The sequence below is a fragment of the Podarcis bocagei genome, assembly GCF_964188305.1.
Source record: "Podarcis bocagei genome assembly, chromosome: 1".
In the NCBI taxonomy this organism is placed as follows: domain Eukaryota; kingdom Metazoa; phylum Chordata; class Lepidosauria; order Squamata; family Lacertidae; genus Podarcis; species Podarcis bocagei.
In genome coordinates, this window is record NC_138125.1 from 106885524 (window position 1) to 106901594 (window position 16071).

At 40.7% G+C, this 16071-nt stretch overlaps 1 protein-coding gene across 50 annotated transcripts in view; it reads right to left on the reverse strand.

Moving 5' to 3' along the window:
* NEB (nebulin) overlaps positions 1 to 16071 on the reverse strand; it is a 158299-nt gene that overhangs the window by 134820 nt on the left and 7408 nt on the right. For 46 of the 50 annotated variants that reach the window (XM_081186795.1, XM_081186814.1, XM_081186813.1 and 43 more), the window contains 15 exons: positions 15327 to 15368; positions 11017 to 11226; positions 10294 to 10401; positions 9138 to 9242; positions 8844 to 8948; positions 8627 to 8731; positions 8115 to 8219; positions 5637 to 5741; positions 5365 to 5472; positions 4484 to 4600; positions 2883 to 2984; positions 2688 to 2795; positions 2496 to 2600; positions 1134 to 1232; positions 576 to 680 (listed from right to left, as the gene is read on the reverse strand). In XM_081186795.1, coding sequence (XP_081042921.1) covers positions 576 to 680; positions 1134 to 1232; positions 2496 to 2600; positions 2688 to 2795; positions 2883 to 2984; positions 4484 to 4600; positions 5365 to 5472; positions 5637 to 5741; positions 8115 to 8219; positions 8627 to 8731; positions 8844 to 8948; positions 9138 to 9242; positions 10294 to 10401; positions 11017 to 11226; positions 15327 to 15368 — 1629 coding nt within the window. The remainder of the gene's footprint in view (positions 1 to 575; positions 681 to 1133; positions 1233 to 2495; positions 2601 to 2687; positions 2796 to 2882; positions 2985 to 4483; positions 4601 to 5364; positions 5473 to 5636; positions 5742 to 8114; positions 8220 to 8626; positions 8732 to 8843; positions 8949 to 9137; positions 9243 to 10293; positions 10402 to 11016; positions 11227 to 15326; positions 15369 to 16071) is intronic. The other 4 variants (XM_081186829.1, XM_081186816.1, XM_081186815.1 and 1 more) reach the window with 3 other exon arrangements.

Below are 16071 nucleotides of genomic sequence, written 5' to 3' on the forward strand. Positions count from 1 at the left end.
TCACAGAGTAAAATAAAATAAAATAATGTAGTATAAACACCAACAACTGGGAATTGTTGGCCTGCAAGTGCTCCAATTGGACAACAGCCTTCACCGAAGGCGTCATGGACTTTGAAGAAGCACGAACTCAGGACAAAAGGGAGAAACGTGCTAAGAGGAAGGCATGCTTGGCAAATCCTCACCATGATCAACTCCCACCCGGAAACTTATGTCCCCACTGTGGAAGGATGTGAAGATCCAGAATTGGCCTCCACAGTCACTTATGGACAGACTGTAAAGACCACATTCATGGAAGGCAATCTTACTCAGCTATGAGTGATTGCCAAAGAAGAAGCAGAAAATATTGCAGAGGGTATGTAACGCTCTAATTGTATAAGACATTTTTTTTAAAAAAAATATAATCGCTAGAGAGTAGATTGCTTCATTATACAAGCCTTCCCCTACAAAAGCAGCTGATAACATTCATAAGCAACTAATGAACATAAAAGTCTACTATCCCCAGGGCTCACAAATCACCAGCATTGAATAACAAAGCTCAGTCCTAGAAAGAACATGTCATGTTCTAATGTACTTACATCACTGATGTTATATGCATTGACTCTGGACTGGAGGAACAAGGGGGCATCTGGAGGGATGGAACATTTGAATTTCTCACTCTCGTGTTTGGCTTTGTAGTTCAGCTGAAATGCAGATGAACAAATAATGACACTGAGGGCTTCAGCTGAAATGCTAGCACAATGAAACTGAGTAAGTGGTAAGAACATTTGCCCTCTCTAATACACACCATTTGTGTGACAATTGTTCAACCATTTCTATCATGCACACAAGATAAGGGACAAGGACTCAGGTCAAGGGCATAAACCTTTCAAGGAATCCGGAATCCGCACATCTCTGTTAACAGAGTAGGCCAGTGCGTATTCCTGCTTCTGCATAAATCTATCGAGTCATCTTACAGAACAAGTATTATGCCCATTTCTGAATTGTTGATCTGTTTTGTTCTGGGTCACTTCCAGTGTTGTCGCGAGGTGAAGCCACAACATCACCACCGGAAGCTTGCTTGCCAGACACAGTCTAGTGAAACCTAAGAGTTTGTTGCTTGAGTTGGAGTTTGTTTGAGTTGCCAGGTAACTTACATCACTCAGCTGCTTGGAATTGATCTGCGCTTGTGTCTGAACAGGAGAATCTGTCACTTGTGTAAATTTGAGCTTATCAGGATGCTTTTTGTAGGTATGCTAGAGGGAAGAAAAAGACAATGACATTTAATTTCCAGCAGGTACCAGCAATAACAGAATTATATAGCAGTAAATCGCTTTGAGGTTGATGTTGCTTTTACAAATCAAGCAGTACATAAATTTTATGAAATAAATAAAAATGTAAATAAATAAATAAAATAGACTTCTAATTCAATTCAGATACAGCAGTATTCATTTATTCATCAAAAATACTACTGGCCAACCAAGATTGCAAGACTGTCTTTTGCAGATCTGAAAGAACTCAAGACTACAAAAGTTATAAAGTTCCAATGGGCTTCAGATGTCCAGCTCATGAAATATGAAACAGATTTTAGTATATTTACTGTTCAACATCATCTTGTGGGATTTCACAGACAACAGAATCACAGATGATGGTACAACCCTGGCACAAAACCATATATAGTTGCCAAGCACCATACATACATATGGCTGGGCTGGCTGTATATATAAATCAGAGGCATAGACCATTATTTGCCCTGCTGTGGCTAAAGAGAGTACACAATGTTAGTGTGCATAGTTTTACTTGAGAAGTTATGTGTGAGAAAGCTAAGCATATTCTGGCCAGTAGATGTCACAAGAAACCTGTAAAAAGCATATGAAGATGTCACCTTTCAAAATTACGAGACCTGAGGGTTAGCTACAATTCACATGCAAATGACTGCAGAAAGCCATGCCATTTTTATTTTAATGAAGTAAATCCCCAAGAGGCTGAAATTCTCAGCAGAGAAGTAGCTGAAGCTTTTCTCCGTTGGACATTTTCCAGCTCAAAATCATTCTCTCATATTCTCTCTCCCCCCCTAATAATAACCTGCCTTCTATGACTGCTTTTCAGTCAAAGAGAAGTATTACAGCTCCATTACATGCCTTCATGAGTAATGTATAATTTGCACCTGACTCAAAACAGACCTTTTATTAGCAGGATGAATATTTCAAAAGAGGGAAGAGCACTTATCTTCAGTTCTGTGAATTATTAAAGTCCATGATTGATGCAATTAATTAGTACTTAGCCTAAGCCTGATCTTTGGCTTGTGTATATATGTTAACATAGATGTGTATTTGTTAATTCATCTGTGTTTTAAATTGTGATTTACACATTTGAAATGTTGCATGCTTCTGGAAAATCTGTAAGAAATTTTAAAAGAAAACACTTCAGCTCCTTCCATGAACTCCTTGAAATTCCTGATCACATAGCATAAGATAAGATAGGATGAAGGTAAGATCCCATAGGAAGCAAATACTCACATCTTTGCACTGGTCTAACTTCTTCATGGCTTCATATTCTTGAGTTATGGTCTGAGGGAAGTAACACTTTCCCTTGTCCTCTTCATAGTCGGCTTTGTAGTTTTTCTAGGAAAGGTCACAAGGGATCAATAACCACCAGAAACTTCATCTGAACAGGGGAAGACAGCATAAGGAAATGTAATCCATACTTACATCGCTCTTCATGGCTGCAACTTTCATGCAGTGTGTTTGATATGGGTCCTCAAAGGTGCCTATGTAGCGGCCCAAGATATTCTGCTGATATCCCTCTTTATATTTAACCTGGAGGAGAAATGCCGAAAGTTACAACAAACTTACCAGTTTATGGAAGTCTCATTGGGACCACTATTTAATTGCTGCCATACTTACATCACTGAAGTTTTTCAGAACGTTGTCAATCTGATATTTGGGAGTGTCACAGTAATTAATGCTGGTTCCTTTCGCTTTTTCATATGCTTCCTTATATAACCTCTGCCAGGTGGAAGGAAAAGCCATATTGTAAAAGACCCCCATCAAATAGCATGGTTCCCTCCACTCATCATGGTGCCATTAAATTAGCAAGATTGGGCTGCCTTAAATTTGCTGAGAAGGGACATTTGGATTCAAATGCACATTCTTTTCTGACCTTGGATGGTAAGAATTTAGGCAGAGCCTTGCTGGATCAGACCAAAGAACCCTGTTTGCAACAGTGGTTAGCAGAGATGCCCTATAATTTATTTTATTTTATTTTATTTTATTTTTGGTAGTAGTAGTAGTAGTAGTAGGTGGGTGGCTTCCAGCAAAATAGTAAAAATACAGTAAAACGTCAGACATTAAAAACTGACATTAGGGGCAGAGATGCTCCAGGTATACTGGGCTGAAGCCGCTTAGGACTTTAAAGGTCAGCACCAGCACTTTGAATTGTGCTTGGAAACGTACTCGGCGTATATGGTCTCCCAGTCAACAGTCTAGCTTTCTGGATTAGTTGTAGTTTCCGAGTCACCTTCAAAGGTAGCCCCACGTAGAGTGCATTGCAGTAGTCCAAGTGGGATATAACCAGGGCACGCACCACTCTGGTGAGACAGTATGAGGGCAGGTAGGATCTCAGCCTGTATGCCAGATGGCTTCCATGGACAGCTGAGAGTCCAAAATAAGTCCCAGGGTGCGCATCTGGTCTTTTTGGGGTACGGTTACCCCGTTCAGGACCAGGGAGTCCTCTACACCTGCCCTGCCCCTCAAGAACAATAATTCTGTCTTGTCAGGATTCAACCTCAATCTGTTAGCTGCCATCCATCCGCCAACTGCCTCCAGACACTCACACAGGACCTTCACTGGCCTCATTGGTTCAGATTTGAAGGAGAGGTAGAGCTGGGTATCATTTGCATACTGGTGGACACCTAGCCCAAACCCCCTGATGATCTCTCCCAGCAACTTCATGTAGATGTTAAAAAGGATGGGGGGGAGGACGGAGCCCTGAGGCACCCCACAAGTGAGAGCCCAGAGGTCTGAACACTCATCCCCTACCGCCACTTTCTGAACACGGCCTAAGAGGAAGGAATGGAACCACTGCATAATAGTGCCCCCAGCTCCTCTAGATGGTTCAGAAGGATGTCGTGGTTGATGGTATCAAAGGCTGCTGAGAGATCCAGCAGAACTAGGGAACAGCTTTTACCTCTGTTCCTATCTGTCCATGAAGGCAACAGATCTCTCTCCACTCCTTGTCCTCTAACTACTAGCATTCCAAAGTATCTGAATCTGAAGGGCCCATTCAGCTATTGTGGCTAACCATTTTTAATATGTTTTTAATCAAAGGCACATTTTTAATCAATAAAAGATTGTTAGTCACTTGATCTAGCTAACTTGCAAAGTAAATCCATAGGCTTGCAAAGCAAATCCATAAAAAGAGTCCTAATTCTGAATAATGAATGGCTACAACAAACTATTGATTGGTCTTGGCCAAAATTATCCCTGGAGAAACAAACCACACTTACATCATTCACAAGATTTCCAGCAGCTTTCAGATGTTTAAGCAGTGGGTTCTCTGTAGCTGGAAGCACATTATAATCTGTAGAAGCCTTGGATTTTTCGTAATCTTCTTTGTATTTTATCTATCAAAATTAAGAAGAAAAATACTCACTTTTCCAAACTTGTGTACTTTGAGTCTCTTAAATTCCTGGTTGGCACTATTTATAGTGTAGCTTATCTTTCACTTCTTTTTATAAAATATGTTTGAGTAACTTACTTAGCTTCTTCAGCGAGGGAAAAGTGCAAAACTAAGACTCTTAAGAAATTTAGTGCCATTTACAGCCAACAGTTGGCATTTCTTCTGTGATTCAAGCAGCTGTTTGTGCTCATCTCATGTGATGGAAGTAAAATGTGTTATACCTGCAAGGGATGCTCTGTGTGTGTGTTTTTAAAAAAAACCTCTTTTCAGGCTGTATTATCCATTGTGCTGAAATTATGCTATGGAATCTGAGAAATATGACAATGGGCAAAAAATTGTATTGTCAGGGCCCAGTGTCTTCAGTAATACTAAGAGCCAAGAGAATTGCCAACTACTCAGTGTTGTGGAGCCCAGCAGCAAGGTGACTTTGACCACAGAGGCAGAGTAAGCAGCTACCTGGGGCAGCACAATACAAGAGGAGCCCACAGAAGCTGACCTTTCTGCATGCAAACAGAGAGCCAATCAAGAATAATCCTCATTCCACCTAGGGCAGCAAAAGGCCTTCAACATGTTGAAAATGGATGCAATATTCATTTCACTTGCGAAACGGGAATAACAGTGGATGCCTATTCAAATACGGATTGGGAAATTGCTAAAGTATTTCAGAGAGGGCACAGTCTAAATAAGTACTGAGAATATTAAGCATACCTTACTGGCAGCAATTCCAGCTTTCTTATTAACTGCATACTCTGGTGTTTCAGTCTGCATAAAGTAGATTTGGTCTTTCTGATTCTCCCAGTTTTCTTGGTATTTTCTCTGTAGGGAGCAGAAAATACAGTTATACTCAGTTCAGTAAAATACAGGTCTAAGTTGGAATTTAACTGGGAAAGGAAATGACAATCTAGAAAGCAGCATGGAAACGCAATGATCAAGGCACAAAATTCGTACTCATTTGCTGAATTGCAATACACTTTCTTTACCGGGCTCAAGTTATCAGCATTCATTCTGGCAACTGCAACATCATAGCATGGAGTTTGGCTCCATTTGCCCCTGATCTTCTTGTCATAGTCTTCATGATAGTTGCGCTGTAGAAAACAACAACAAATATTGAACTGTGCACAGCCAACTAAAGTAAAGGAATCACATCAACTCCTATAATATGTTTGTTTCATCACAGCTGCTATGAAACCCCTATACTTTTCAACATCCCCTTAAATGTTTCCCATTTTTCTTTTACTCCTGAGCATTATTGGGAGGTGAAGGAACTGCAACTTGAATTTGTATAGAATTTTCTCTCTCTCTCTGCTTAATTGGTTTTAAAAACTGTGTAACATAAGTAATAAACAGAAATAAACATTCATTCCATAGTTGGTGCTTGTTGCATGTAACAATTTGTAGTTGGATTCAGCATGATCTCCCCATTGTGGTTCCCAAATTATATTCTTTATCTGCACGCTAAATTTTGTCTCCTCTAGGTTGTTTCAATTACATTAATTTTATAAGATTCTCCTATTACATGCAGAAAGTCAATCCAGATCTGCCAACGGATTTATATTTTTGCAATGTTCTTTTAAGTAAACTCTGTATACATCCCACTCCCTATTGAACATCTCAGAACCTTGCTGATAATCTGGCAAGTTCTGCATATTCCCTCAATTTGTTTTGCCAGTCTAATTTGGATTGGATAGCTTCTCCTTTCCAACCTTTGGCAATTAAAATTCTGGCTGCATTTCATGTATGCTACAGTAGCAGCCAGAATTTGTATAGAATTCAATCAAATCTTCACAGTAATGTAGAATCTACACTCATGCTATTGGCCCTAAAATAACAAATCACAATAAATATAAAATGTACCCCTTATGGAACAAAAGGCTACATAGACGTATGAAAGTTTCTCACTAATTGTATAAGTGGTGGTGCTGACAGACAGGAAAGAAAGGGGGTCACCCAAAACCCCAGGATCTCATAGGAACATAGGAAGCTGCCTTATATGGAGTCAGACCACTAGTCTATCTAACTCAGTTTTGTCTACACTGGCTGGCAGTGGTTTTTCGGGTTTTCAGGCAGGGAACCAGTCATACCTGAAGATGCTGGAGATTTAACTCAGCAGGCAAGGAAGATGTTCTACCACTGAACTACAGCACTTTCCCACTAACTCAATTATCTTTTATTCTCCCAGCACCAAAAAGCCTTGGTTTCCAAACTACTCTCATTAATCTTCCTGCCCTCGACTTCTGGTCTGTGCTCCATTCTTTTGGTTGCCTATCCTATCCCTAAAAGGTAAGTTTGGGAGACCAGTAGTGAGATATATTAAAAGACATTCCATTAAAGGAAGAGAACAATGAAAAATGCAGCAATTCATGACTAACGTAAATGAGGGGGTCAGACATTATTTTTTTTTATCACAATCTGCTTTGGTTCTGAGTTTCATTTACTGGCTATTTACAACAAATTACACGACCACATTAATTTCATCCCTCTTCTTTCCATCGTGGTACTAGATTAATTATACCTAAATATCAACTTTATTAGTCATGCTTCATGGTTGTGGAATTCATCAGTTGTGCAATTAATTCAACGCATGAAATCAGATATGGGCATTCTGTTTGCCGTCACATTTCCCAAGTCTGTGAAGCATTATTTTGTATGGAAATGGAATAGGGAGGCACATTTATTTTTATTTTTTTAGCATTTTAGGTCTCTTCAGCGGAGGTTTCCTAACTGAATTACCTCACACAATAGATTGCCTAATTTGCCTTTGGTCTGATCCAGCAAGGCTCTTATAATGAAGTTGAAATGGTAAAATATTCAAGAGGAAACGATTCTTCACACAACGTATAGTTAAACTATGGAATTCTCTGCCACCAGATGTACTGATGGCCACCAACTAAGAAAGATTCAAAATGGGATTAGACCAGGGTTTCCCAAACTTGGGTCTCCAGCTGTTTTTGGACTACAATTCCCATCATCCCTAGCTAGCAGGACCAGTGGTACTACCAAACACGAATCAGATGGGTAGTTATTTTTTAATGCTTAATGTAAATGAGAAAAACCCTGCTAGATTAGATCAAGTTCTCGCAGTAGTGAATCAAGGCTGGATACACACCGTCACTTCCTTCAAAGCATCCTGGGAACTGTTGTTTGTTTAGGGTGCTGGGAATTGTACCTCTGTGTGGGTTAAACTGCAGTTCCCAAGATTCTTTGGTGATAGTCATGTACTTTAAATATATGGTGTATAGACAGTCCATGGGAAGCTGGCAAGCACGACCTGAGTACAATAGCAGTCTCCACAGACGGAAAAAGAGGGTGGAAGAGAGGGAGAGTTAAGATTCAACAGGAAATCGAGATGGGGCCAGAAAGACTGCAGAAGGCCATGTGGCAAGCATAGCTTTGCCGTTTACAGCACTTGGTATTTTCCCTGCCCTCTATGCTAAGAATTAACACTACAGTATACTCACATCACTGAGCTGTCGGGTCACTTTCCTGGCAAGCTCCACATCAGGTGGGTCTGGCAGAGAAGTGTATTTAGCTTTGCGTTCATTGTGCCCCTTTTTGTAGACAATCTGAAATAACAGGGACAGACAAGACCTGTTTGTTTCAGCAAGGAAGACATTCACTCTTGCTTTCTCTTAACACGGAGCTAGTTTGCACTCACTAGTAAAATAAAGGCAATCAAATTAGCACCACTGCTCTATAACGTTTGGCAATCCCAAGCAGGTTTACTCTGAAGTAAGTCTCAGTGATGTCAGGGAGCCTTACTCTCTAGCAAATGTGCTTAGGATTGCAGCTGCATTCTGCTTGAAGGACAAGTTGTTATCCTTACATTTCAGCTTAGGAAGAGAATACCCACCCACACCCTCATGCTGACTAAAATATCTTAATGATCCTATCAAGTGTTTGTTTGTTAAACACGGACTTCCTTATCTAACAACACAGGTCCACATCACACTAGCAGGATCTCGGTACTTACATCACTGAGGGACTTTTGCGCCTGTGCTACTCTCCTTAGTTCGGGGCTGTCGTCATAAGGGTAGAATAATGCTTTGTCCGCTTCCCAGTCTTCGATGTATCGTTTCTTAGAGAAAGGGAAGCAACAACAACACGTTCCATTTGGGAAACATAAGCTGAATGAAGGAGGCACCAAATGAACGGGGAAATAATTCAGGGCCTTTCGGGGCCTGGCCTACCTTGCTGAAAATTTCGGAAGCTTTTACAGCCTGCACAAACTCGGGAGCATCAGGAGGGAGCAGGTACTTTTCCTTATTCTCTTCCCAGTTCTGTTTGTATAACACCTAGAGAGACAAACCGGCAAGGTTAAGGGAAGCACCTCTGTTTGTTCACCTAAAGCCTATGCTCTGGACATTTTACAGCCGAATATCCCCTAAAGAGGAAGAATAAATTCAGGGGTAGCTTCACAAATGTGGAATTTACTCCCCAGAGAGATTTACCATATCTGCCCCCTTCCTGTTTTTCGGACTTACCTTGCTAACTTGCTGGGAGACCTTCTTTGCGTGTTCTATGTCTCTTGCTTGTCCATCCACGTGACAGTTAGTCTTCGCCGCCTCACCAGCCATGCGATATTTAACCTACAGAAACCACATATACAGAATAGGGAACCCATAATTAACAGCACATACAACAGATACATGTGTCTAGAATAACCCTGCAAACGTAAAAAGCTACCTGATACTAAGATGAGGGATGAACTGAAATACAGGTAAGTTGGCTTTAATTAGGAATTAAAGTGTCGTGAGACTGACGGAAGTCCAAAGAACAAAAGAATATGAAAAATGAAGTACCTAAGAAGTGTTATCTTCTTAGGAAAACAGACGATATATAAGAGGTAACTGTTTAAAGTGTATGTATTTGGTTTGCAAAGTCTTAGTTTAATAATGAATGAACGCTGTTCCATCTACGATTTTTTCTTATCTTCATTAAGATTTAATTGTATTAGTTTATGTAATTTATTTAAATTTCTGCTTTTCTTCTTTCTTTTCTTTTTCTTTTTGTTCTTTGTAACCTTTTAAAATTATTTTTCTTCTGTTCACGTTTAAAAGTTTTGATCTGTATGTATTTGCAAAATAACTCAATAAAACAAAAACAAAAAACCCAGATACATGCATCACCATGTTTTACAAGCGTGGACATTTTAAGCACCTGGAAATGTCCACTTTCAACTATACCATTAAGTGAAAGTGGAGGCTTCCTCAGAGATGCCCAGGTATGAATGTGCATCTCAATGCAGGTGAGTTATCTGAGTGCACATCAGCACCCAGCCAGTGTTTGCCAATCTTGGACCACAGTGCCTTGATGCCCACATTTCCTTTACTGAATAAGAACATGTGTATGTTTGTAGGTGGGTAGGTAGGTCTGTGGGTGTCGCTGGTCAAAAAAGCTATTATTCCTCCTTCCTTGACTCACAGGTATCTAGGCATTTAATCTGAATCCTAGAATTTCTAAGCTTGATGCCGAGTCTGCATTTTGCTATGCCAAGAATCTTAGCAACATTTCTTTTAAGGTTCCAGATTGGCTTACTGTAACTTTATCCGTGTGGCTCCTGCTTTCCTCACTAGAATTAAAATAGCTTCAGAGAGGCACAGCTCACTGCTTAAATACTCTGACAGCCCTGGCGCTTACCTCGCTGAGCTGGTCTTGGGCTTTCTTGATTCTTCGAAGTTCAGGGGTGTCACTTGTGCTAGCATATGGCTTCCCTCTCTCCTTCTCAAACTTCTCTTTGTACTTGTTCTGGGAGGGAAAATAGAGCAAAATGAGGACACAGTCAACATGCTATCAAGCTCTTACTGTGAATCCTCTGGAAACTGTGATGCGGAAATATTTTCACCTGAAGATTTTAAGTGGTATTTATAGAGACATTCTATGTACCCCTAAGGAGAGAAATACAAGCCTAGTGTGAAAGATAGTTTAAAGCAGGAAGAGGCAACCTGTGTCTTTTATTTCCCTAAGTAGTGCTCTGGGGGACAGAAATTAATTTTGTTCATCAAATTTTAGGCTTTATGGCAGGGATGGAAATGCTGTGCAGATGCCAATATTATTTTGAAATTAGCTCTGTGGAGGGGAGGTCAGACCGCCTCCCTCCTTCCACACTCTTAGAGTGGATAAATCATGGTTACCAATATTTGCTACACGGAAAATAACAGGTGAGCGTCATTTGTAATGTTGCTAGCTATAATATTCATTAAAAAAACCAAGCAAAGATTTCTAAATTGAAAACAACAGATTTTTTTTTTAAAAAACCAACCATGTACAACACAAACATAAAACCTCTGAAAGTTTGGACTTAGCCAAACTTGGGACTCAATTGCTTCAAACGGGAGATGTTAGAAACAACTTTTGACTTACGTCACTGAAGAGCTTTTGCATTTTCGAACTGTGATCCAGGTAAGGTGTCATAAACTTTGACGTGTCCACTTTTTTCCGTACAACCTTTTTTCTGACAGGAGGAGAGGCCTTTTGAGTGGTGTCCATGGTTTCAGTAGTATGCTCTGTAGTGGTTACCGTGCGAGGAGCAGATCCTGTGGTGTATGTTGTCTCCGTGATCTCCGTAATTATCTAGGAATGTGGGGGAAGTATTATGGCTTTCAATTAGCACCTTGGAATAGCTATAGAACCTTTTATTACTATCATCACTTTATGGTTTATTATTAAATTTGTTAGTCGCTTTTTCTCGCCCAAGGCAACTCAAAGCAACTTGCAACCAACCACACTTTTATCACCTCTTAATTTATTTATTTTTAAGTTTCTATAATATACAGTGGCCTAGTTCTCATATCACGTTAAATTATAGTTAGAATAAACCATAGTTTAATGTAAACAAGCAGTGTGCTGGTGCATGCTGCTGAAATTAAAGGTGTTGCACTCAGAGGCGGAGCTAGCTGCTCCAGCCCCCGGAGTGGCACACATGCTGTGCACCTGGGGGTGGGGCCACGGAGGCGGGGCAAGTGTCCCAGGGGGCGGGGTGAGTGTCTCAGGGAGGCGCCGCCCACAGCGAGCGTCCCGGGGGCAAGACACCCAGTGGGGCAGAGCGAGCGGCTCATGGCGGGCTGTTTTCTGGGCGGGAAGGAGGGAGCTGTTCCGCTTTGTCAGCAGCCTTCCTCCCTTCCCTCTTCCTTTTGACAGCTTGGGGGAGGCTTCCCCCCCCCCAGGAAGCAGCCCAGGAGCGGGGGGCAACAGCGCACTGCCCGCCTGTGACTCCCAAGCCTCCCCTGAGCAGTCAAAATGAAGGGGGAAGGGGGGGAGGCCACTGGCAAGTCGGCGCAGCTCCGCCCTTCCCCTGTCGGCTTATAGTAGGCTTGGGAGTCACGGGCAGACGGCGAGCCGAATGTCACTCCCCCAATGATGACACCCGGGGAGGCCAACCCCACTGCCCCCTTCCTCCGCCCCTGGTTGCACTTTGCCTTTACTTCTGCTTCTGTCATGCTGCTAGGGAACAAACCATGGTCTGGTGTTTGGTTTACCCCTAGTGATTTGTCTGGGGGGAAAGAAACCACAAGTGTAGGTTTGGACTACACAACAAGCCCCACTGTGACTCGCTTCCCAGTAGTGCTGTAGGAACGGGAGGGGAGCAAAGCACCCATGGTTTCATATTTTAACTAGCGTTAAAACATTATTTTAACCATGAGTTAATGTGATATGTGAATGAGGTCACTGCATTTCAAGATCAGCGCAAGCCAGATACACATGGGCTTGTTCATAAAGAGTCTCTAACAGTTTCCATGCATACTGCAAAACAAAACAAAAGTATTAACCCTCACCCCAACAATGGATTGTACTGACTGTTGTTTGCACCGTTTCCTCACAAAATATAAAATAACTTAATGTACCTGTGTGGTGGTTGAAAGGACTCACTGAGTTAACACGTTTGGGATAAGTCTTGTAAACAGCTTTCCTAAGGTTGCCATATTTCAAAAAGTGAAAATCCGGACATAAAAGTTGTTCAGCGCTTTTTTTTTTTTTTGCAAACTAAAATAAAAATAAAAATTAAACTATTGCTAAAAAATGGGCAAAAAATAAATGTTTCCAATGTGGGCTGCCGTAGACCCGGGTTTCCATTTTCAATGGACAGCTCCCAGCCCTAGTTTTCCTCTCCATATGCAGCATGGAGTAAAAATCAAAACATGCAATTGGACTAATTGGGGAGTGAGGGGGTGGGAGATTGGAGGGGAGGAATTTGTGGCGACCATATGTTTGGGATAGTGCGTCCATGTGCCCTACAGAGGGCAGTCCTTTGTTTGAAGGCTTGACAGACGACATTTCTATCCATTCCATCTGTGGTTTAAAGAAAGACTTGTGCGGAGGGGGAGCGTTAAAAAGACCACCACCAGTTAGCATAGGCTTCCTCAAACTCGGCCCTCCATATGTTTTTTTGGCCTACAACTCCCATGATCCCTAGCTAGCAGGACCAGTGGTCAGGTATGATGGGAACTGTAGTCTCAAAACATCTGGAGGGCCGAGTTTGAGGAAACCTGAGTTAGCATCTGCACAGGTCACCCGGTCACAATCTTCCCCACAGTGGTGAGATGTTATTCTTTTCTATTTAAATTGCAGTAATTATTTTTTGAATTTGCATCAAATTTACACATATAAATTAGCATATGCAAATGTTATGCAAATAGGTGCCATTTTGCCCCCTTTTATGGTGGTGCATTTGTTCTTTTGTAAGGAGATTTATAAGTGGCCACCCTATCTAGACAGTGTATTTACAATAGCTTTTTCAGGGTCAATTCACTCAGAAGCTGCAGAATCTATCACCGTGACTGCAGAGATCACTGCTAGAATTTTCAGGGTATTCACAAATATTTTGGTTCACATTCTGTTTGTGAATGTGTCAGAGAGGACTCCTGGGAAGCATCAGCCATGAGTTAGCAATGCTGCGGTGCAGGACACAATGAGGTATGACACTGCAGCCAGATGGGCTGGGTATAAATAATGAAATAAATTGTTGTTGTTGTTGTTGTTGTTGTTGTTGTTGTTGCATTGCCCCCCCAATATAAGTCCCCTTTCCATTTGAGGAATGCCTTAATCTGCTTATTATATTAACATGACACACATTACCCAAGCTGTTTCCATGAGAAACAGGTTGGCTGTTCAAGAGGTTGACTGTTTTCTAAATAAAGGTTTCAAGTTATTCACAGCAGGGGTTGGATTTCACAAGTTTTTCGCACCACCATTGCACACAGAGAACTCCTGCTGACGTCAAGAGGAATTTTGAATGTGGATCAGTGATGGGGTAGGCTCAGAGGGCAGAAACGCTCTTAAAACTGTTATACTTTGGAATAACCTTTAGTAAGATTAAAATGAGTGAGATTACACCAGAATACATGATCAGAGAATCGCTAAACAAGAATAATCAGTGTCTCTGCAAGATGTATATGAGGTCATTAAAAAAAAAATGTATAAGGCTAACTTTACTTCATAAAACTGAACCAGCATATATATAATTTACCTGAAAGTGATATATATAGTACACAACATATTAGCTTTTTGTTGTTGTTGCTTACACTGATAGTCATGTTTTAAACATGGTTAGATTCGAAATAAAAACAGCAATAAAATAAATTTCAGAAATTATTTTAAGTATCTATTGTTAAACTTTTTATAAAATACTTTATTTTTTCTAAAAGTGACAACCCATCATAGGAAACAAAAATAACCTCGGTGCAGCTAGCAGTGGATTATAAAAACATGTCTGCTTTAGGATAACATCTCAGGCAGATTCAACTAGCCCATATAAGGTACAGAGCTTTCTGTAAGTGAGAAATTTCCATGCATATTAGCTTATTTTGTGTTGTTCTTGTTTTATAGATTCTGTTTTACTTGCAGAACTCTACCACCCTCTCGAGTCAGATAACATGTTACTGAAAGCCTGAAGAAATATTTCATCTGGTAAAGATTTAAAACAGAAACATTTGGAAAATCGATTAAATCAAATTGTTTTTATAAATTCTGCAGTAATTTCATGAAGATGCGCCATCACATAAACAAGAAACAAAAGATAGGAACGCAAGATTGGGGCGTGCGTGATGAAAATGGATGACACCACAAAATGAATGGATACAGGACTGATGTGTACAGGTATAAAAGTAGGCAGGAAGAAGACTTTGGTACATCTCTTATTTTGAATCTATTCCATTCCTCTTTTAAATGACATTTTTCATTTCGTGGTTCTTAAGGAGTACTGTTCACTGTTCTCTGCAAACTGAAGCACCGCTATCATGATATCAACATGAGAGGTATAGTCATAACCACTAAAGCCCATGAAATATTAGTTAATGATTTTTCTGGGATGCAGATTGTACTCTGAATCTGCATCCATCCAAAGGGAAGCAAGAAAAACCTAATCTAATAGCGTACAAAGCACTGAGCATAATAACAACTACAGGAGCAAAAGAATACAGTGCCATTAGAGCCCTTTGCAAATTAATGCCATCCACACAGCATCAGGGGAGAAAAGTACTTCTTTGAATATTGTGTTAATACTCTGCGTTAATAATCAAGCCATATTTCTTGATTAAGTCATTGATCACACAGTTCTATGGGGTACTGGATGAATTTCACATCCCAGTGGATTATTATGTGGGAACACATAAAACCCTGAAAAAGCATTAAAAATAACGAAACAAGGGGTTTGCGCATAAAACAGAGGCTTTTACCTCTCCCGGTTCACCCTCAATGACCTCCTCTTCAATGTAGTACTATAAACAAAGGAGAGACCTTGTTATTTTTCACAATATCATTCACAAAGAGACGCATCTTTTCCTTTGACTCAAAGAATAAAAAGTAGGGCTGAAGAAATGTTTCGGTAGTAGAGGTCATATTCTGCTGGAAAATTCTTGAAGATTCCCACCAGCAAAGGAACAGGTGAAGGTTTACAAACATTCGTTTCACTGCAGCAAAGAGCAATTCATGAACATAAGTAGGTTTTCAAGGTCAGATCACCCTCAACAAATATGCAAAAGGCTGTAGCAAGTGTGAAATACCTTGTCTCCCAGCAGCTTAGGTTTTGGACACTGTACAGAGCCCCATCTAAGGACCCAAGACTGTATACCTCTAGCTACACTTGCAGAGTTTCCTATACACATACACACAGCTGAAGCCCCACTTGCCATGGGGTACTAGTTTTTTGAATGGGGAGGAAGACGTATTTCGCAGAAAGATTCAAATGTCAGCTCTTGGAAATAGTCAGGAAAACATACTAGCAGGTTGCACAATTAAAGTTGGTTTAGAGCTCTTGAACCACAAACTCAATCCCTTCGCCCCAATTGGCCTCTTTTGTAATAAAGAAAGTGACAGGAAAATGCACGGGATAGTGAGATAACCCTTGCTTGCTGCAATGTGAGTCAACCTAACCACAAACAAATCAGAATGAATGTTCAGTAAATAGCTGGTGTCATCTAA